At 43.8% G+C, this 22,146-nt stretch overlaps 1 protein-coding gene and 1 long non-coding RNA gene across 4 annotated transcripts in view; one reads left to right on the forward strand and one right to left on the reverse strand.

Moving 5' to 3' along the window:
• Positions 1–22,100, forward strand: part of LOC133646721 (MAM domain-containing glycosylphosphatidylinositol anchor protein 2-like) — a 46,122-nt gene extending 24,022 nt beyond the window's left edge. The window contains exons 2-17 of one of the 2 annotated variants that reach the window (XM_062042421.1): positions 5,773–5,912; positions 6,037–6,211; positions 6,330–6,526; positions 6,592–6,724; positions 6,791–7,063; positions 7,171–7,500; positions 7,578–7,880; positions 7,959–8,231; positions 13,133–13,281; positions 13,446–13,623; positions 13,693–13,713; positions 13,783–13,938; positions 18,425–18,568; positions 18,637–18,767; positions 21,521–21,620; positions 21,681–22,100. In XM_062042421.1, the coding sequence (XP_061898405.1) occupies positions 5,773–5,912; positions 6,037–6,211; positions 6,330–6,526; positions 6,592–6,724; positions 6,791–7,063; positions 7,171–7,500; positions 7,578–7,880; positions 7,959–8,231; positions 13,133–13,281; positions 13,446–13,623; positions 13,693–13,713; positions 13,783–13,938; positions 18,425–18,568; positions 18,637–18,767; positions 21,521–21,620; positions 21,681–21,769 (2,792 nt within the window). In that variant the 3' untranslated portion in view covers positions 21,770–22,100. The remainder of the gene's footprint in view (positions 1–5,772; positions 5,913–6,036; positions 6,212–6,329; positions 6,527–6,591; positions 6,725–6,790; positions 7,064–7,170; positions 7,501–7,577; positions 7,881–7,958; positions 8,232–13,132; positions 13,282–13,445; positions 13,624–13,692; positions 13,714–13,782; positions 13,939–18,424; positions 18,569–18,636; positions 18,768–21,520; positions 21,621–21,680) is intronic. The other variant, XM_062042422.1, reaches the window with a different exon arrangement.
• LOC133646724 (uncharacterized) lies at positions 40–21,749 on the reverse strand. Of its 2 annotated transcripts, none has more exons than XR_009825337.1 (5): positions 21,453–21,749; positions 4,000–4,113; positions 2,176–2,323; positions 1,268–2,069; positions 40–1,175 (listed from the first exon to the last, which is right to left on the reverse strand). It is a non-coding gene; the product is annotated as an uncharacterized LOC133646724 (long non-coding RNA). The 2 variants fall into 2 exon arrangements; XR_009825338.1 differs by lacking the exon at positions 21,453–21,749 and adding an exon at positions 4,810–5,100.
• Positions 22,101–22,146: the final 46 nt, after the last annotated feature.

Raw genomic sequence — 22,146 nt, forward strand, 5'->3', positions numbered from 1 at the left:
AGGCGTAATATGATCAAACTTTCTTGTTTTTGTCAAAAGTCTAGCAGCCGTATTTTGTACCAACTGTAATCTTTTAATGCTAGACATAGGGAGACCCGAAAATAATACGTTACAGTAATCGAGACGAGACGTAACGAACGCATGAATAATGATCTCAGTGTCGCTAGTGGACAAGATGGAACGAATTTTAGCGATATTACGCCCGGCTAGCTCGGACGCTAGCCGGGGGACTGGTGCTAGCTCAGACGCTAGCCGGGGGACTGGTGCTAGCTCAGACGCTAGCCGGGGGACTGGTGCTAGCTCGGACGCTAGCCGGGGGACTAGGGCTAGCTCGGACGCTCGGCCGGGGGACTGGTGCTAGCTCGGACGCTAGCCGGGGGACTGGTGCTAGCTCGGACGCTAGCCAGGGGACTGGTGGCTGCGGCTGGGAAAAGCGGAAGACAGGTGGAATTAGTCTGGCAGGGGTTAGCCTGTCTGGGTGCAGCTGCGCCACCACACCAGCACAGCCACCAGTACTATCCCCCCCCCCTGCGAAAGCGGATGCCAGACGCTTCTTGCTGGCTGAGGAACAGTCACTAAGGGTGGGAGGAGGGTGTTCAGGCGACGGGTAAATTCCTCCATCCCCATACTGGAGTTAAACAGTCCCTTGAAGGAGTGTTGAGGAGGGCTAGAAAAATTGTCCAGGGTGGAGGTAAAAGAAAAAGACGTCCTGAGAGGGGCAAAAAGAAAAAAAGGAAGAAAAAAATAAAAATAAAATTGTCACTGGGGGCGGGGCTAAGAAACTGTGCCGTCAGGTCCCTAATCAATTGGCCGGAATATACTGTTATAGTTTGCAGGGGAAGGTGACGGCAACAGACACTAGAGGGCAGTAATGTACAATGATTTATTATATATATATAGTTAATATATATAATAATAATAAACAACACTAATAAACTATAAAATGGTGTGTGTCAAAATCCAAGGGTGTGTATGGGGTAAGACTATGTGTAGTATTTAACTGACTAAAATGTTACCAAATGTTGTCAATAGACGAGGAAGTCCAGGGCAGAGGGAAGTCTACGAGTCCGAGTCCAATGCGAGGGAAATCAAGGATCGAGGGAGGCAGTCAGAGTCCAGAGGGAGATCCGGGGAGAAGTGAGACGCACAGCTCACTTACAAGGCGACGGAGGGTACTGCGGGAACGACACAAGAAAACACACTGAGAACACGGAAGGGCAAAACACAGAGAGAGCAGGATTGCCTAAAGCAGCAGATAATAGCTTACTGTACAGGAGACTATATTCCGGCGGCGGCATGCCAGGTTGTCCAAGCTTGTGAAGGCAGCTCCTTCATTACCGGCAGGTGTGCTGATAGATGATTGCCGCCAGCTGTGGAGGCGCATGGCCGCGGTCTGCGCGGCGCGTGCGGGGGCGTGTCCTGCGGTGCTTGCAGCGCGCAAGGATGAGGGCGCATTCCAATGCGCCCTGGCCGTGACAAAAAGAATAATTATTTAACATCCAAATCACGATTGTTATTCATCCTGATTAAAATCATGCAACATTTTTGAAAGTCCATTTCAAAAACATCACAAAAAAATTTTAAATGTTAAATTTTTGGGACTTTCATAAAAAACTATTTTTGAAATGTAGTTTTTAGGCCGTCTTAGAGGTGCAATAAAAAATTATTTAACATCCAAATCGCGATTGTTATTCATCCCGATTTAAATTATTTAAAAAATCCTTCATCCCGACTCTCAATGGAATCCTAACTTTCAAAAATTGGTTAGAAAAAGGGGATTTTTTCACTTCTTATTTCAAAATGTTTAAAAGACAGTTGAAGTCATCTTCATAAAACCAGAAGGATCTTCTCTAACATCGAAACTATTTTGAAAAAGTTCCACTATAATCCATCCATCTTCTCCCGCTTATCCGGAGTCAGGTCGTGGGGGCAGCAGCCTAAGCAGAGAAGACCAGACTTTCCTTTCCCCAGATACTAGGTCCAAGTCCTCCCGAGTGATCCAGAGGTGTTCCCAGGCCAGTTGGGAGACATAGTCTCTCCACCATGTCCTGGGTCTTCCCCATGGTCTCCTATCGGTCAAATATTATAATTATCATACCAATCAATATTTTGCGAGAATCGGTTTGAAATCAGAATGGATTTGAATCAAGAATCAATTCTGAATCAAATTGTCACCTGAGGAATCAGACTCGGATCAAATGGTGAGGTTTCTCACTAGTAATATTTTTTTATTCATCCATCCATCTTCCACTTATCTGGAGTCAGGTCACGGGGGCAGGAGTTGTGGTTCATCACAGGGGATCCTGTAGTGGATTGTCCGAAGCTTAAGCAGGCAACAAAAGTAGTTTAGTACAACAAATTTATTTACCCATTATCAGAAGTGCAGGTTGAATTGAGTTGGCCATGCAGACAGACCACATGTACTCCGGAGCAAACAAGACACACACAAGCCAAAATCTCTCTCTAGTCCCGGACTTCTGCCATTTTTTATATGTCTCTTGTGCGTCACTGTTTTTTATCTCGTGCGTCACTGTTTTTATCTCGTGCGTCATGATTGTTTTGTTTTGGTTTGTCTGTTCCAAAACAACCTCGTATCTCTTAGTCATATTTGGAAAATCTAAACATTCTGTAGACAGGTTGGCATAACTCCATATTCACCTTTGTCCCACAACTGGTCCATTCAATGGCACAAAATAGAAGAGAATTGAAAATGAGCGGACATTCTTAATAGACAAGAAATATAGGTCAAAAGGTCAGAAATTCTACGACAATCCCGAGGCATTCCCATACTCCCTCACCTGGTCTGGGTCTTCCCTGAGTTCACGTGCCCTGAACACCTGCAGGACTACACCATCTAAGAAAAGCAGAGACCTGATCCTGCAGCCATTGAACTGGATCACCCTCAATGCCCTGACTGCGCCTAGTAATTCTGTCCATTAAAGGTTTGAACAGAATCAGTGACAAAAGTTCAACTCTTACTGGAAACGCCTGAGACGTCGGATGGTGATCCAGTATATCAAAGCGGCCCAGAACTCCTTTTCATGGCTTACATCAACTTCTCCCATGGCCAAGTTTTTGCCTTGATGACCGCCAAAGCTGAAAATCTCTTTGTCCTGCCAGTAACTGTAAGCTTCCTATGAAGTACCATGAGTCAAAAAGGCCTGATAGGACTCCTCGTTCAGCTTGACGGCGTCCCTCACTGCCGTTGTCCATTAAAGGGACCTGCGATTACCACCAGGGTAGGCACCAACTACCTATCAACCTCAGCTCCAAATAATAATAATAGAGGCACGAAACATTGCCCACTTGGAGTTAATGTCCTACTAGAACCTCAAAATGTGTTTGGGCCTGCCAGGTCCTCCCCCACAATCAGAGATCGGTTGAAAGCTCCACCCTTCTCTTCACCAGCGTGTCCAAGACCTAAGATTGCAAGTCCAACGACACAACCACCAACTACATCATGGAACTGCAGCCTCCGGTGTTTTGGTGCCAAGTGCACATGTGGACACCCTAATGCTTGAACATGGTGTTCAGACCATGGGCGATCACACTTCTCTAGGTCTCAATCTTGAAGTCTGGATCAGGAAATTCCCAGAGGGAGCACAAATGCAAAGAACAGTCAGGATGTGTCCCACTACCTAAAGGCGGAGGAAGCCGTGGACAGGGTAAACTCCAGCGTACAAGCTTTCAGCCAGGGAGCAGCAAGTATTGCCATCCCTGTCCGTAACGCACACTCACTCAGAGTCCAACCACTTTCGAGAGGACTGGTTCCAGACCCCGACTATATCTAGCTGGAACTTCTCAACCTCTGCTTCCCCACCAGAGAGGTGACTTTCCATGTACCCGGAGCTAGCTTCGGTCGCCAAAGATCGGACAGTCAAGGTATCGCTTTCGGCTGCCAACTGCCTTTGGCCCCCTTCTATCAGTGATGGGGTCCAATGGAACGGGGCCCACATTGCCTCTTTAGGGTTGGTACTGTCCTGGCTACCAGGTACTCACCACGAGCCTCGCCCCCAGGCCTGGCTCCAAAGGGGAAACCTGGTGACCCACGTCTTAGTCCAACGTTGTCATTCATCTTTAGAAAAACTCTTTGCCTGGTTACTGGTGCACACCCTGGAAAGAAGTAAGAGCATACTTGCCAACCTTGAGACCTCCAAATTCGGGAGATTGGGGGGGTTGAGGTGGGCGGGGTCGTTTTTTATTTTATATATATATATATATACACTACCGTTCAAAAGTTTGGCGTCACCCAAACCATTTTGTGGAATAGCCTTCATTTCTAAGAACAAGAATAGACTGTCGAGTTTCAGATGAAAGGTCTCTTTTTCTGGCCATTTTGAGCGTTTAATTGACCCCACAAATGTGATGCACCAGAAACTTAATCTGCTCAAAGGAAGGTCAGTTTTGTAGCTTCTGTAACGAGCTAAACTGTTTTCAGATGTGTGAACATGATTGCACAAGGGTTTTCTAATCATCAATTAGCCTTCTGAGCCAATGAGCAAACACATTGTACCATTAGAACACTGGAGTGATAGTTTCTGGAAATGGGCCTCTATACACCTATGTAGATATTGCACCAAAAACCAGACATTTGCAGCTAGAATAGTCATTTACCACATTAACAATGTATAGAGTGTATTTCTTTAAAGTTAAGACTAGTTTAAAGTTATCTTCATTGAAAAGTACAGTGCTTTTCCTTCAAAAATAAGGACATTTCAATGTGACCCCAAACTTTTGAACGGTAGTGTACATATATATATAAAATAAATACTTGAATTTCAGTGTTCATTTATTTACACATATACTCACATAACACTCCTCTCTACTCATTGTTGTATTTGAAAGTGCAATGCTTTGCAGCCAGTAGCACAGCCTTTGAAGGAGCGTAGGTCTGGGCAGTGTAATATTCTGGGTTAGAGTCAATAACCAGGCAAGGTGACGAAGTTACGTCTCTTTACTTCATACTTCAGAACCGACTCCCACACTTGCATTAAAGATGTGCTATTTAGATTTACACTGTATGAAAAAAAAATTGAAAATTAATTTGACCTTTGCAACCTCATTATACTATTGGCTAAGTTTTATATTCATAAATGTAAGTTTCTCAATACCCGACGAGTTTTTTGTGCCTTTAAAAAAATATTTAGAACTCTACATTAAAACACTTTCTACCTCTAACAAACAAAAAGCTGTGAAAACGATGATGCTGTGTTCCAGGTTTAAGTTATTTACTGAAATTGAGTGAGCCTATGGCTTTGCACTTTGTTTATTGTATATATATATTTTGTATTCTATTTTAGTTACAGTACTTTGAATTTACAACCCCCTGGCGATGCTTTGTACTGTTTTGGTACTGTTTTGTACTGTTTTTGTATTTACTTTGATTATTATTCTCAACTGTTTTGTAAATGTTGAAATGTATAAATAAAGGTTTATAAAAATTAAAAAAAAATAAAAAATTAAAAAAAAGACTCCCACACTTGCCGTCAGGGTGCGCGATACAACGTAAACCGTTGGCCAACCAAAAAGTGTTCTGTGGTTACTTTTTGGTTGGCCAAGCAGACCTGACGACAGGCTGTCCTCACTCAGGTCTGCACGGACCTGGAGGGGGCGTGCCTTAATTGCGTCTGGAAATCGGGAGAAATTCGGGAAAATGGTTGTCCCGGGAGATTTTCGGGAGAGGCACCGAAATTCGGGAGTCTCCCGGAAAATTCGGGAGAGTTGGCAAGTATGAGTTAGAGGCTTTTATTTTGTATACGTTTGTCTCCACAGCGCCCCCTAGCGTTCGCATCGTGCACTCGGGCCCGGCGTGCAATGTGGAGGAGGAGCGACATAGCGAGCGTGTTTACACCATCCGAGAAGGAGAAACACTGGAAGTACTTTGTCTGGTCACGGGACACCCCCGCCCCCAGGTAACACCCTTTCACATTAAGAGTTTCCTGTTTGTTGTGTCAGAATAAAAGCTGACTTTGAATGAAATGCAATCAGGAATGATTGTCATCGAAAAGTCAGAAGTGATCACTTCCTGTCCCGCAGGTACGTTGGACTAAAACGGCAGGCGCGGCGTCAGAGCGCCAAGGCGAGTCGTGGGCGCACAACGAAAGGCTGAAGATCGAACAGATCGAGCGCCACCAGGGGGGGCGCTACTATTGCAAGGCGGACAACGGGATGGGCTCGCCTGCCATCCGCTCCATCCGGGTGGACGTCTACTGTGAGGCTTCGCTACACGTCCTCGTGTCCACGCCGTCTCTGCCCGTGTCTTTACCTTGTGTTCAAGCTCCTCCCCCTGCGCTAGAAGGTGCCACTTACTCCTGCTCCTGTCGCCCCAGTTCTGGACCAGCCGCTGATCACGGTGCATCAGAGTGTGAGCGACGCCAAGGAGCTGTTCTACTTCGAAAGGACCGTCTTCCTGCGCTGCGTGGCCACCTCCAACCCCCCCGTGCACTACACCTGGCGGCGCGGCCGCGAGCTTCTGGCGCAGGGCGTGGACGCTGGAGTTGACATCTATGAGCCCTTTTTCACACAGGTGGCTGGCTCCGCCTCCTTTGCCTTGCTACAGCCAATCACGGCCTCCGTGTGTGTGTGTTTCAGGGTGAGACAAAGATCCTGAAGCTGAAGAATCTCCGTCCCCAGGACTACGCCAACTACACATGCATCGCCTCCGTCAGGAACGTGTGCGCCATCGCCGACAAGCGTGCCCACTTCAGCCTCAACAACAGGACAGGTGCACATGTGCGAGACCTTCCCAAGTGCACCAGCTCACCACCGGTTTGTTCGTTTTCTCCGCCAGCGCCTCCCTCCGTCAAGCTCCTCCTGGACGACCCCCTGGTGGTGAACCTGGGTGAGACGGTCACGCTGGTGTGTGTGGCGTCCGGCGGCGACCCCCCACCCACATTGAGTTGGGTGAGGCCTGCAGGGGAGGAGCTACCGAAGAGGAGTGTGATGACGGGCGGCACGCTGACCATCCCCGCCGTCACCGTGGAGGACGGCGGCGCTTACAGCTGCGTGGCGTCCAACAACGTGGGGAACGCTGCCAGGAAGTCTGCCAACGTTCTGGTCAGAGGTGCGGCTCACGCGCTCTCTGGCTCCCTCTGGTGGCCGCTTATGCTTATGTCATGTTAGTCAATGCTAACAGGAAGTCGTCTCACGCACGCTCTGTTACCTCACCAGGTCTCCGCAAAGCACGCTTCTGGATCACACCGGACCCGTATCACAACGACGACAACATCCAGATCGGGCGTGAGGTGAAAATCAGCTGCCAGGTGGAGGCCACACCCCCCGAGGAGCTGCGGTTTGGCTGGCTGAAGAACGGGCGGCCGCTGAGGAGCTCCGAGCGGATGGTCATCACGCACACGGACGGCGAGGTGTCGCCGGGCGTGACCAACCTGGACATCATCGACCTCAAGTTCACCGACTTTGGCACGTACACCTGTGTGGCGTTGCTGAGGGACGGGGGAAGTCCTGAGATCAGCATTGACGTCAACATCTCCTCCACCACAGGTGAGGAAGAGGCTTAAGGAGCAGGTCGGGGGTCATGCGAACATGTGGATTAACACTCTCTGCTTCCTGTTTCGCAGTTCCTCCAGAGCTCAGCGTCCCCATGGGGCGCTCTCACATCGTGGCACAGGAGGGCGACACGGTGGAGCTGCAGTGTCTGGTGTCAGGCAAACCCAAGCCCGTCGTCCTGTGGTTCCGCCTGGAGGAGAGCCCGGAGGCCGCGGTCCTCGCAGCCGAAGCCGCCCAGACGGAAAGTTTTGACGGCGTGCTGCGGCTTGCCAACGTGACGCGAGAGATGGGCGGGACTTACTGCTGCCGGACCAGTCAGTACAACGGCTTCAACGTCAAGCCCAGAGAGGCGCTCATCCAGCTGGTGGTGCAGTGTGGGTAACGCGCACGTACACGCACACTCCATGCCACACCACGCCACCTCACGCGTTTGTTGTCGTCGTGCGCCATAGTCCCGCCCGTGGTGGAGCCCGTCCACTTGGAGGTCCGCCAGGGTCTGGGGCGGGCTTTCAGCCTGACGTGCCGCCTGCTGCGCGCCCATCCGGCCCGCCTCCTGCGCTACGAGTGGAAGCTGGGGCCCCGCCTCCTGACGGTGGGCCAGTTTGACGAGGACCGCTACGACACGCACTACCAGGTGCGCGCTCTCAACCGGGAAGGCTACGGCGAGTACACCTGTGACATCAGCAACGAGGCTGGGGCGGGGCGCTGCACCTTCCTGGTCACAGGTGAGTCACCTGAGGCTTGGTGGATGATACACACTTTCTGTGCGTGACTCCGCCCTTTTCCTGTGTGATTCAACCTCATACGAGTCTGACGAGTCAACATTAGTTTGTGTACAAAATATTATCTTGTAAACATTAGCATGTAAATATTAGCATGTAAACATTAACTTTTAAATATTAGCACGCAGATATTACATTGTCAACATAAGCATGTAAACATTAGTTTGTAAATATTAGCTTGTAGTCATTTGCTTGTAAACATCAGCATGTAAATATTACATTGTAAACATTAACTTGTGGTTATTAACTTGTAAATATTAACATGTAATTATTACTTTGTAAACATTATCAATTAAATATTACCTTGTAAACATTAGAATGTAAACATTAGCTTGTGATTATCAGCTTGTAAACATTAGTATGTAAACATTAGCTTGTGGTTATTATCTTGTAAAAATTAGCATGTAATTATTAGCTTGTAAAAATTAGCATGTAATTATTAGCTTGTAAAAATTAGCATGTAAATATTAGCTTGTGGTTATTAGCATGTAAAAATTAGCATGTAATTATTAGCTTGTAAAAATTAGCATGTAATTATTAGATTGTAAACATCAACATGTAAATATTAGCTTGTGGTTATTAGCTTGTAAAAATTAGCATGTAAACATTAGCTTGTGGTTATTAGCATGTAAACATTAGCATGTAATTATTAGTTTGTAAACATTAACATGTAAACATTAGCTTGTGGTTATTAGCTTGTAAAAATTAGCATGTAAACATTAGCTTGTGGTTATTAGCATGTAAACATTAGCATGTAATTATTAGCTTGTAAACATTAACATGTAAACATTAGCATGTCATTATTAGCTTGTAAACATTAACATGTAAACATTAGCATGTCATTATTAGCTTGTAAACATTAACATGTAAACATTAGCTTGTGGTTATTAGATTGTAAAAATTAGCATGTAAACATTAGCTTGTGGTTATTAGCTTGTAAACATTAGCATGTAATTATTAGTTGTAAACATTAGCATGTAAACGTTAGCTTGTGGTTATTCGCTTGTAAAAATTAAAATGTAAATATTAGCATGTAATTATTTGCTTGTAAACATTAGCATGTAAATATTAGCATGTAATTATTAGCTTGTAAACATTAGCATGTAACTATTCGCTTGTAAACATTAGTGGGGATTGTCATGGAAAAAAACCCGACAAATCAAATCCCCCCTCCAGTAGAGCGCGCCTGTCGCACGTCGACACTTCCTGCGTTAAGCTCCTTAGCGCCGCACAGAGCGCTTGAAGACGCTGTGAGCACCATGCATGTCAGGATGCAGGTCACCATAGCAACAGCACAGTCAGCCAATCACAAGTTGAAGTCTTTCAGACTTCCGTGGGACTTAAAAGCTTTACGGATGATTTCATCATTTGAATTCATTTCAAATAAGTGTGATGACGTGTAAACGACACTTTTAGATGTACAAACCCAAAAGCAGTTAAGTTGGTACATTGTGAAAACGGTAAATGAAAACAGAATACAATGATTTGCAAATCCCTTTCAACTTATATTCAAATGAATAGACTGCAAAGACAAGATATTTAATGTTCGAACCTCGAAACTTTATTTTTTTTTGCACATAATCATTAACTTAGAATTTAATGGCAGCAACACGTTGCAAAAAAGTTGGCACAGGGGCATTTTTACCACTGTGTTACATGGCCTTTCCTTTTAACATTACTCAGTAAACGTTTGGGAACTGAGGAGACACATTTTTGAAGTGGAATTCGTTCACATTCTTGCTTGATGTACAGCTTAAGTTGTTCAACAGTCTCCGTTGTGGTATTTTAGGCTTCATATTGCACCACACATTTTCAATGGGAGACAGGTCTGAACTACAGGCAGGCCAGTCTCTTTTACTATGCTGTTGTAACACGTGGCTTGGCATTGTCTTGCTGAAATAAGCAGGGGCGTCCATGATAACGTTGCTTGGATGGCAACATATGTTGCTCCAAAACCTGTATGTACCTTTCAGCATTAATGGCGCCTTCACAGGTGTGTAAGTTACCCATGCCTTGGGCACTAATACACCCCTATACCATCACAGATGCTGGCTTTTGAACTTTGCGCCTAGAACCATCCGGATGGTTCTTTTCCTCTTTGTTCCGGAGGACACCAAGTCCACAGTTTCCAAAAACAATTTGAAATGTGGACTCGTCAGATCATAGAACACTTTTCCACTTGGCATCTGTCCACTTTAGATGAGCTTGGGCCCAGCGAAGCCGGCGGCGTTTCTGGGTGTTGTTGATAAATGGCTTTCATAGTAGAGTTTTAACTTGCACTTACAGATGTAGCGACCGACTGTAGTTACTGACAGTGGTTTTCTGAAGTGTTCCTGAGCCCATGTGGTGATATCCTTTACACACTGATGTGGCTTTTTGATGCAGTACCGCCTGAGGGATCGAAGGTCCGTAATATCATCGCATATGTGCAGTGATTTCTCTAGATTCTCTGAATCTTTTGATGATATTACGGACCATAGATGGTGAAATCCCTAAATTCCTTGCAATAGCTCATTGAGACATGTTGTTCTTAAACTGTTGGACAATTTGCTCATGCATTTGTTCACAAAGTGGTGACCTTCGCCCCATCCTTGTTTGTGAATGACTGAGCATTTCATGGAAGCTGCTTTTATACCCAATCATGGCACCCACCTGTTCCCAATTAGCCTGTTCACCTGTGGGATGTTCCAAATAAGTGTTTGATGAGCATTCCTCATCATTCTCAGTCTTTTTTGCCACTTGTGCCGGCTTTTTTGAAACATGTTGCAGGCATCAAATTCCAAATGAGCTAATATTTGCAAAAAATAAAGTTGACCAGTTCGAACATTAAATATCTTGTCTTTGCAGTCTATTCAATTGAATATAGGTTGAAAAGGATTTGCAAATCATTGTATTCTGTTTTTGTTTACCATTTACACAACGTGCCAATTTCGATGGTTTTGGGGTTTGTAGATAAATGCAGCGTAGATAAACATAAACATGACCTAGCTTTGTGTGTTGTGAGCTGATGATAGCGATTAGGCTAGCTAATGTTAGCTATCATGGAATCTATATTCACATTGTTTTATTCAATAAAATTAGTAATTGTGAGAAATGTAGATGTAAATATATACGTTCTGTTAAAGCACTGACATGCTAACATTACCATGCTAACGTTTTATCAAATTTTGCAGGTATACACCTCATACTTGAATGTTTTATTTCACATATGCTAATTGTTATAGCATGCTAACTTTTTGGCTACATTTGCTGGTGTGCAACAATGAGTAATCTGTTTTGCTACTTGCCGCTACCTGGCTAGCGTGCTGACTGTTAGTATGCTAACTCGTTAACTAATTCTGCAGGTTTACAGTTGAATATTTTGTTATTTCCGTGTGCTAATTGTTAGCATGCTAGTTAAAAAAATGTTTTTTTACATGCTAGCTTTTTGGTTAATTTTGCATGTATACACAGAAGAGTCATTTGATTTTTACTTGCCGCTACCTGGCTAGCGTGCTAACTGTTAGCATGATAACTTTTTATCTAATTCTGCATATTTTCACCTTAGAGTTGAATATTTTGTTATTTCCGTATGCTAATTGTTGGCATGCTAGTTAAAAATATTGTTTTACGTATGTTAATTATTAGCATGCTAGCTTTTTGGTTAATTTTGCATGTATACACCTTAGAGTGATTAGATTTTTTTTATTTTCCGCTACCTGGCTAGCGTGCTAACTTTTTAACAAATGTTCCAGGTTTACGCCTCAGAGTTGAATATTGTTATTTCTGTATGTTAATTGTTAGCATGCTAGTTAAAAATATTTCTTTACATATGTTTTTAGCATGCTAGCTTTTTGGTTGATTTTGCATATATACACCTAAGAGTCATTCGCTTTTTTTACTTGCTGCTACCTGGCGAGCATGCTAACTGTTAGCATGATAACTTTTTAACTAATTCTGCAGGTTTACAACTCAGAGTTTAATATTTTGTTATTTCCGTATGCTAATTGTCAGCATGCTAGTTAAAAAAAAATTTTTTTTTACATATGTTAATTATTAGCATGCTAGCTTTTTGGTTAATTTTGCATTTGTACACCTAAGAGTCATTTGATTAATTTACTTACCGCTACCTGACTAGTGTGCTAACTGTTAGCATGCTAAATTTTTAACTAATTCTGCAGGTTTACAACTCAGAGTGGAATATTTTGTTATGTTTGTATGCTAATTGTTAGCATGCTAATTAAAAGTTGTTTTTTTTACATATGTTAATTTTTAGCATGCTAGCCTTTTGGTTAATTTTGCATGTATACACCTAAGAGACTATGTTTTGGTATTTTCCGCTACCTTGTTAGTGTTTGTTTTACTTGCCGCTACATGGCTAGCATGCTAACTGATCGCATGCTAACTTTTTAGCTCATTTTGCAGGTATACACCTAAGAGTTTAATATTTTGTTATTTCACATTTGTTAGCATGCTAGCTTTTTAATTAATTCTGAAGGTTTACACCTCAGAGTTGAATATTGTGTTATTTCCATATGCTAATTGTTAGCATGATAGTTAAAAATATATTCTTTACATATGTTAATTATTAGCATGCTAGCTTTTTAGTTGATTTTGCATGTATGTACCTAAGAGTAATTTGATTTTTTTACTTGCCGTTACCTAGCTAGCATGCTAACTGATAGCATGCTAACGTTTTAGCTCATTTTGCAGGTATACACCTAAGAGTGGAATATTTTGTTATTTCACATTTGTTAGCATGCTAGCTGTTTGGCTACTTTTGCATGCATACACTTAAGAGACTATGTTTTGGTATTTCCCGCTACCTGTTTGCCTTTCAGCGTTCCTTTTTCCGTGCCCCCCAGGGAAGGCGTACCCCCCGGAGTTGTACTACGACACGCAGGGCGCCCTGTGGCAGAACCAGCCTCAGACTTACGGCTTCAAGCTGCAGTGGACTCAGATGGACCCCGACGGAGTGGACCGCATCCTGGCCTACAGGCTGGGCATCAGACAGGTGTGGCCGCGGGTCCCGCTTTCTTGGCAAAGTGGGCGGGCCTTGAAGTGTGTGTGTGTGTGTGTGTGTGTGTGTGTGTGTGTGTGTGTGTGTGTGTGTGTGTGTGTGTGTGTGTGTGTGTGTGTGTGTGTGTGTGTGTGTGTGTGTGTGTGTGTGTGTGTGAGGTGGGACAGTCGCGCTGGTGGGAGCAGGAAATGGCCATGGAGGGTATCATCCACAAGGGCGAGCTGCTGACCTACAACCTGACTGAACTGGTCAAGCCTGAGTCCTACCTGGTCCGCCTCACACCCATCACACGCTACGGCGAGGGCGACTACACCGAGCGCGTCATCGCCTACAGCCGTACGTCACACACTACCCTGACTTTTTGTCTGGCACCTGAGTAACCGCTTCTGTCTTCCTCTCTGACAGCGCCAGTCAACCCACACCTCAGTGAGTCCTCCTTGGTAATCGGATTACTTTTTGACCACGGGTACCCCTTACAAATGTGTGTGTGTTCAGGGGAGTTCCAGTGTGGTTTCGAGGACGAGGCCTTGTGTCTCTTCTCTCAGGACAAAAGTGACAACTTTGACTGGACACGTCACAGCGCCGCATCACGTGACACCAAGTACACGCCAAACACCGGACCCAGCAGCGACCGCAGCGGCTCTAAGCAAGGTAACGCACCCACACATGAACGCTAACATTAGCATGCTAACTTTTAGTCATTGAACTTTGTACTTGATACGTGCCAACAGCAACTCTGAGGAGTATTGCTGCAAAATTAGCAAAAAAAAAGTTAGCATGCTAATGTTAGCATGTTAGCGTTGGCATTTGCTAATGTAAGTGGACAGTTAGCACTTATCTTGTACCAAGTTATATGACTCTGAGGTGTACAGCTATAAAATCGGCTAAATGAGCTAGCATGCTATTGCTAGCAGGCTAATAGTTGGAATGTGTCACGTACCGAGTTGCATGACTGATGTGTACGGCTGAAAATTGGCAAAAAAATAACTTACCATGATAGCTTGCTAACATTATAATGCTAAGAGTTAGCATGTGTCAAGTACAAAGTTATTATGACTTTGAGGTGTACTGCTGCAAGATTGGCAAAAAAAATGTAGTTAGAATGCTAACAGCTAGCATATGTCAAGTACCAAGTTATATGACTCTAGGGTAAATGGTTACAAAATGTTATGTTAGCATGCTCATTTTAGCATATTAACATTATATTAAGAGTTGGCATGTGTCAAGTACTAAGTTGTATGACTCTGTGTACGGCTGCAGAATTGGCAAAAAAAAAAGTTAGCATGGTAACTTGCTAACATTATAATGCTAAACGTTAGCATGTGTCAAGTACAAAGTTATTATGACTCTGAGGTGTACTGCTGCAAAATTGGCAACAACAAAAAAAGGTTGCATGCTAACAGCTAGCATATGTCAAGTATCAAGTCAAATGACTGAGGTGTACTGCTGTAAAATTGGCACACAAAAAAATGCATGTTAATGTTAGAATGCTATGCGTTAGGATATGTCAAGTGTCAAGTTACATGACTCTAGGGAAAATGGTTACAAAATTAGTCCCTTAAAAAGTTAGCATGCTAATGCTAATGTTACATTGCTATGTTATAACATAATTAAAGATAACGTGTCAAGTACCAAGAAGTGCGACTCTGGTGTGTACGGCTTTTAAATAGGCTAATAAAGTTAGCATGCTACATTATAATGTTAAAAGTTAGCATGCGTCAAGTACAAAGTTATGACTGATGTGTACAGCTGAAAAACTAGCTAAAAAAGTAAGCGTGCTAACTTTAGCATGCTAACAAATTGCATATGTCAAGTACCAGAGGTAAACGGTTATATAGATAACAAAAATGTAGTGTTCTAATGTTAGCATTCTCACGTTAGTATATTAACATTATATTAAAGGCCTACTGAAACCCACTACTACCGACCACGCATTTTGATAGTTTATATATCAATGATGAAATCTTAACATTGTAACCCATGCCAATACGGCCAGGTTAACTTATAAAGTGCAATTTTAAATTTCCCGCTAAACTTCCGGTTGAAAAAGCCTTCGGAGGATGACGTATGCGCGTGACGTAGCCCGGGGAACAGAGGTATGCCTTCCCCATTGAATACAATACAAAAAAGCTCTGTTTTCATTTCATAATTCGACAGTATTCTGTACATCTCTGTTGGTGAATCTTTTGCAATTTGTTTAATGAACAATGGAGGCTGCAAAGAAGAACGTTGTAGGTGGGATCGGTGTATTAGCGGCTGGCTGTAGCAACACAACAAGGACTACTTACTTGGATCGCAGACGCCTAGCCGATGCTAGCAGACCCACCGCACGGATGATCGGGTGAAGTCCTTCGTCGCGCCGTCGATCGCTGGAACGCAGGTGAGCACGGGTGTTGATGAGCAGAGCAGATGAGGGCTGGCTGGCGTAGGTGGAGCGCTAATGTTTTTATCATAGCTCTGTGAGGTCTGGTTGCTAAGTTAGCCTTAGAGTCGTTAACAACAGCATTGTTAAGCTTTGCCAGGCTGAGATTTATTAACCGTGTAGTTACATGTACATGGTTTAATAGTATTGTTGATCGTCTGTCTATCCTTCCAGTCAGGGATTTATTTATTTTGTTTCTATCTGCATTTGAGACAGATGCTATCACGTTAGCTCATGCTAAAGAGCTTCGTCGATGTATTGTCGTGGAGATAAAAGTCACTGTGAATGTCCATTTCGCGTTCTCGACTCTCATTTTCAAGAGGATATAGTATCCGAGGTGGTTTAAAATACAAATCTGTGATACACAATAGAAAAAGGAGAGAGTGTGGAATCCAAAGAGCCAGCTTGTACCTAAGTTACAGTCAGAGCGAAAAAAAATATGTATTTCACTGCATTCTAGTCCGTCACTCTAACGTTCCTCATCTACGAATCTTTCATCCTCGCTCAAATTAATGGGGTAATCGTCGCTTTCTCGGTCCGAATAGCTCTAGCTGCGTTGAAAACAATAGGAAAATATGAGGGAGTGAACAACTGACAACGTCACGCTACTTCCGGTAGGGGCAAGGTTTTTTTTTATCAGAGACCAAAAGTTGCGAACTTTATCGACGTTGTTCTATACTAAATCCTTTCAGCAAAAATATGGCAATATCGCAAAATGATCAAGTATGACACATAGAATGGATCTGCTATCCCCGTTTAAATAAAAAAAATTCATTTCAGTAGGCCTTTAACAGTTAGCATGTGTGGAGTACTAAGTTGTATGGTTTTGAGGTGTGTGGTTGCAAAATTGGCTAAAAAAGTTGACATGCTAATCTTATAACGTTAATAGTTAGCATGCGCCTCGTACAAAGTTAATATGACTGATATGTGCGGCTGAAAAATTGGCCAAAAAAGTTAGCATGTTAATGATATAACGCTAACAGCGAGTATATGTCAAGTAACAAGTCTATGACTCTGAGGTGTACGGCTTTAAAATTAGCACAAAAAACGAATGCTAATGTTAGCATGCTCGGAGTTAGCATATGTCAAGTATCAAGTTATATGACTGGACAATTATCCCAAAAAAAGTTTGCATGCTAATGCTAACATGCTAACGTTATAATGCTAAGAGTTAACGTGTCAAATACTAAGACGTGTGACTATGGTGTGTACGGCTTTAAAATTGGCTAAAAAAGTTAGCATGCTAACATTACAATGTTACGAGTTAGCATGTGTCAAGTTCAAAGTTAATATGATTCTGATGAAGTACAGCTGCAAAACTGGCTAAAAAAGTCATCATGTCAACGTTAATAATGCTAACAGTTAGCATGTGGTAGCTACCAAGTCATATGAATATGAGGTGTACTACTGCAAAATTGGCTAAAAAAAATGTTGTATCCTAACTTTAGAATGCTCGCAGTTAGCATATGTCAAGTACCAAGTTATATGACGCCGGGGTAAACGGTTACATAATTAACAAATATGTTGTATTCTAATGTTAGCATGCTCAAGTTAGCATATTAACATTATATTAAGAGTTAGCATGTGTGGAGTACTAAATTGTATGACATTGAGGTGTATGGTTGCAAAATTGGCCAAAAAAGTTAGCACGCTAATGTTATAACGCTAACAGCTAGCATATGTCAAGTACCAAGTTATATTACACTAGGGAAAAAGGTTACAAAATTAGCCCAAAAAGAGTTTGCATGCTAACATGCTAACGTTATAATGCTAAGAGTTAACGTGTCAAATACTGAGACGTGTGACTATGGTGTGTACGGCTTTAAAATTGGCTAAAAAAGTTAGCATGCTAACGTTACAATGTTACCAGTTAGCATGTGTCAAGTACAAAGTTAATATGATTCTGATGAAGTACAGCTGCAAAACTGGCTAAAAAAGTCAGCATGTTAACGTTAATAATGCTAACAGTTAGCATGTGCCAGGTACAAAGTTTATATGACTGATATGTGCGGCTGCAAAATTGGCCAAAAAAGTTAGCACGCTAATGATATAATGCTAACAGCTAGCATATGTCAAGTACCAAGTTATATTACACTAGGGAAAAAGGTTACAAAATTAGCCCAAAAAAAGTTTGCATGCTAATGCTAACATGCTAACGTTATAATGCTAACAGTTAACATGTCAAATACTGAGATGTGTGACTATGGTGTGTACGGCTATAAAATTGGCTAAAAAATTTAGCATGCTAACGTTACAATGTTACGAGTTAGCATGTGTCAAGTACAAAGTTAATATGATTCTGATGAAGTACAGCTGCAAAACTGGCTAAAAAAGTCAGCATGTCAACGTTAATAATGCTAACAATTAGCATTATTGGTAGGTACCAAGCCATATGAATATGAGGTGTACTACTGCAAAATTGGCTAAAAAAAATGTTGCATCCTAACTTTAGCATGCTCGCAGTTAGCATATTTCAGGTATCAAGTTCTATGTATGACTCTGGGTAAAAGGGTTTTAAAGTTAGCCAACAAAAATTTAGCATGCTAAGGCCAGCATGCTAAGAGTTAGCATGTGTTAAGTACCAAGTTTTAGGCTTCTGAGGTGTACGGCTTTAAAAAAATTGATGAAAACATTTACTATGCTAGCAGTTACTTGTGCGTGGAGCAAAAGGAGCTGCAACACATGCTAAGTTTGATTGTGCTACCTGAAACGCAGGCTTCTACATGTACATCGAGACGTCCCGACCCAGGCTGGAGGGCGACAAAGCCCGCCTGCTGTCGCCCTCTTTCAACACGGCCTCCAGGGGTGCCGCCACTTACTGCCTGGCCTTCTACTACCACATGCACGGCAAGCACATAGGTCAGTTAGCACACGCTTGCACGCGCCACCACCGCTCTCAATGAACCGCTTCCTGTTTGCATTTGCAGGAGCGTTGAACGTCCTCCTGCGTCAAAAAGGACCGACGGCGACGGACGCCACGGTCTGGAGTCTGAGAGGTAACCACGGCGACCACTGGAGACGAGCCGCCGTCAACATCCACCCCACCGCAGCTTTCCAGGTGCAGCCACGTTAGCTAGCTCGCTAGTAGCGTCGTCACTATAACAATTGCAGCCAAACTGCTAACATGTTAACAGCCGAGCTAACCCGACTTAGCAACCTTCCAGGTGCAGTAAGTAAGCTAGCTTGTGGCGCCAAACTTCTGACGTGCTAACAGCCGAGCTAACCCGAGTTAGCAACCTCACGGGTGCAGTAAGTAAGCTAGCTCGTGGCGCCAAACTTCTGACATGCTAACAGCCGAGCTAACCCGAGTTAGCAACCTTCCGGGTGCAGTAAGTAAGCTAGCTCGTATAGCCAAACTGCTCACATGCTAACAGTCGAGCTAACCCGAGTTACCAACCTTCCAGGTGCAGTAAGGAAGCTAGCTCATATAGCCAAACTGCTAACAGCCGAGCTAACCCAAGTTAGCAACCTTCCAGGTGCAGTAAGGAAGCTAGCTCATATAGCCAAACTGCTAACAGCCGGGCTAACCCAAGTTAGCAACCTTCCAGGTGCAGTAAGCAAGCTAGCTCGTGGCACCAAACTTCTGACGTGCTAACAGCCGAGCTAACCCGAGTTAGCAACCTTCCAGGTGCAGTAAGTAAGCTAGCTCGTGGCACCAAACTTCTGACGTGCTAACAGCCGAGGTAACCCGAGTTAGCAACCTTCCAGGTGCAGTAAGTAAGCTAGCTCGTGGCGCCAAACTTCTGACATGCTAACAGCCGAGCTAACCAGAGTTAGCAACCTTCCAGGTGCAGTAAGTAAGCCAGCTCGTGTAGCCAAACTGCTAACAGCCGAGCTAACCCAAGTTAGCAACCATCCAGGTGCAGTAAGTAAGCTAGCATGTGGCAACAAACTTCTGACATGCTAACAGCCGAGCTAACCCGAGTTAGCAACATTCCAGGTGCAGTAAGTAAGCTAGCTCGTAGCGCCAAACTTCTGACATGCGAACAGCCGGGCTAACCCAAATTAGCAACCTTCCAGGTGCAGTAAGTAAGCTAGCTCGTAGCGCCAAACTTCTGACGTGCTAACAGCCGAGCTAACCCGAGTTAGCAACATTCCAGGTGCAGTAAGTAAGCCAGCTCGTGTAGCCAAACTGCTAACAGCCGAGCTAACCCAAGCAACGTTCCCTCTAAGGTGCGCGCCTGTGCAGTTGTGCACTGCTCAAGGGTCCTCTGCGCACGGCAAATCTATGCCACGCACAAAATCTAATTTAAAAAAAAATAATCGCATAACAATTTTCGACACACATTGTTCAAATATTGTAACGTCTGTCGAGACGCTTTGAGGACATGAATTCCATCCATCACTTTACTGAGCAAAACTCTTTATTGTCGGCCATAAACACATCACCAAAACATTAGGAAAAAAAAAGATATCTAGCAAAAGTGGTCATTTTCTGCAGTACAAACCAGACCAAAAGCAACTTTGTTATATCAACAGCAGCCGCTCGCTCTTTCTCACTTGCGCCAACACATGCACATATGGCACTTAGCCAGCGATGCGTTTACAGCCACACAAAAAGTCGGACAACTCCAACACCACACATAATGTGTCATTCCAGGTTGTTACACTATGAATTACCAATCAAATGTGTGCTTATTCTAGTGTCATTTATTAGGAATCTTCATTTATAAATATTAATCATGAAATGCTGTTAGTATATTAAATAAATACTAATAAAAATATATTTTTTACAAACAGGAAGTTGCAGGAATGTACACATGATCCCCTGCTTACATCTCATTGTGCAACATGTGAATGTTTTAATGGGAACTAAATACAATGTTTGAAAGGGGTACAAATTATTTCTAAAGTAGTACCTCCACCCAGACAAACAATATAAGTACACTGTTCATGAAAAACAATATTTTTTGTTATTGTCATTGTAAGTGGGCCTAAACACTTCTATTAGAAATGGAAATGACTGCTGTCATTTGATTATAATAATAAGAGAATGTTGTCTGTCTATCTGTGTTGGCCCTGCGATGAGGTGGGGACTTGTCCAGGGTGTACCCCGCCTTCCGCCCGAATGCAGCTGAGATAGGCTCCAGCACCCCCCGGGACCCCGAAAGGGACAAGCGGTAGAAAACGGATGGATGGATGGAGATTGAACTTGTTATTTAGTCAGGTTTGGGACAGGTGTGCTGCTGGTGTAGCCACAGTGTGCACGTCACATGGGCTCCACTGAATGCTCAGGGAGTTTTTGCGTTTGCTCACACACATGAACAATTAGAGGGAACATTGAACCCGAGTTAGCAACCTTCCAGGTGCAGTAAGTAAGCTAGCTCGTGTAGCCAAACTGATGACATACTAAGAGCCGAGCTAACCCCAGTTAGCGGCTTTCATTGATTGATTGATTGATTGATTGATTGATTGATTGATTGATTGAGACTTTTATTAGTAGGTTGCACAGTGAAATACATATTCCGTACAATTGACCACTAAATGGTAACACCCGAATAAGTTTTTCAACTTGTTTAAGTCAGGGTCCACTTAAATTGATTCATGATACAGATATATACTATCAGATATATACTATCATCATAATACAGTCATCACACAAGATAATCACATTGAATTATTTACATTATTTACAATCCAGAGTGTGGAGGGGTGCGGGGGGGGGGGGCTAGGTTTGGTTGTTATCATCAGTCATCAACAATTGAGAACAGAGAAATGGATATTGGAACAGTGTAGGTCTGACTTGGTAAGATATGGACAGCAAGTAGTGGGCAGCGCTGTGATTGGTCACCTGCGTGTTCTCCACGCCAGGTGGTGATGGAGGGCGTGCGCGGCGCCGGCATCGAGGGAGACATCGCCATCGATGACGTCACCATCGAGGAGGGGGAATGCAAAGATCCTCCGTCCAACAGTGAGTCCTCACTCTGCTTCTAAATCTCCACCGCGCTGATTGTCTCTTCTGTGCCCTCAGACTTGATGTCCCTGGCCCCGCCCCCTTCGCCTCATTTATGGCGGCTGGGCGTCACTCTGAGCTTGACTCTGTTTGGTCGCCGCAGGTGACCCCCTCCCACGACCTCAGACTCCTCCCCTCCCTGCTCCTCCAATCAACGCTGTCCCCCCTGCCACGCCCCTATGATGACATCACAAACGGGCGCTGCCCTCAGTGGGCGGGGCAACCAGGTGACATTAAGTGCCTTCATGCAGCCCGGTCGTCGCCATGGCAACAAGAGCGGGGAAAATGACAGCAAACTTTTCAAAATAAAAGATTTATTTTCCAAGAAGCACAAAGAAACATTGTAGAAGGTGTGAATGCTTGAGATAGTTCCTGTTTACTTTCCCTTCCGCATGTTTGATGACAAGCTCCGCCTCCAACTGACAATAAAACCTTTTTTGGGTCAAGTGGACTTGGACTTTGCTTCGAACCAACCCGCACGTGC

Source organism: Entelurus aequoreus, linkage group LG03 (assembly GCF_033978785.1).
Source record: "Entelurus aequoreus isolate RoL-2023_Sb linkage group LG03, RoL_Eaeq_v1.1, whole genome shotgun sequence".
In the NCBI taxonomy this organism is placed as follows: domain Eukaryota; kingdom Metazoa; phylum Chordata; class Actinopteri; order Syngnathiformes; family Syngnathidae; genus Entelurus; species Entelurus aequoreus.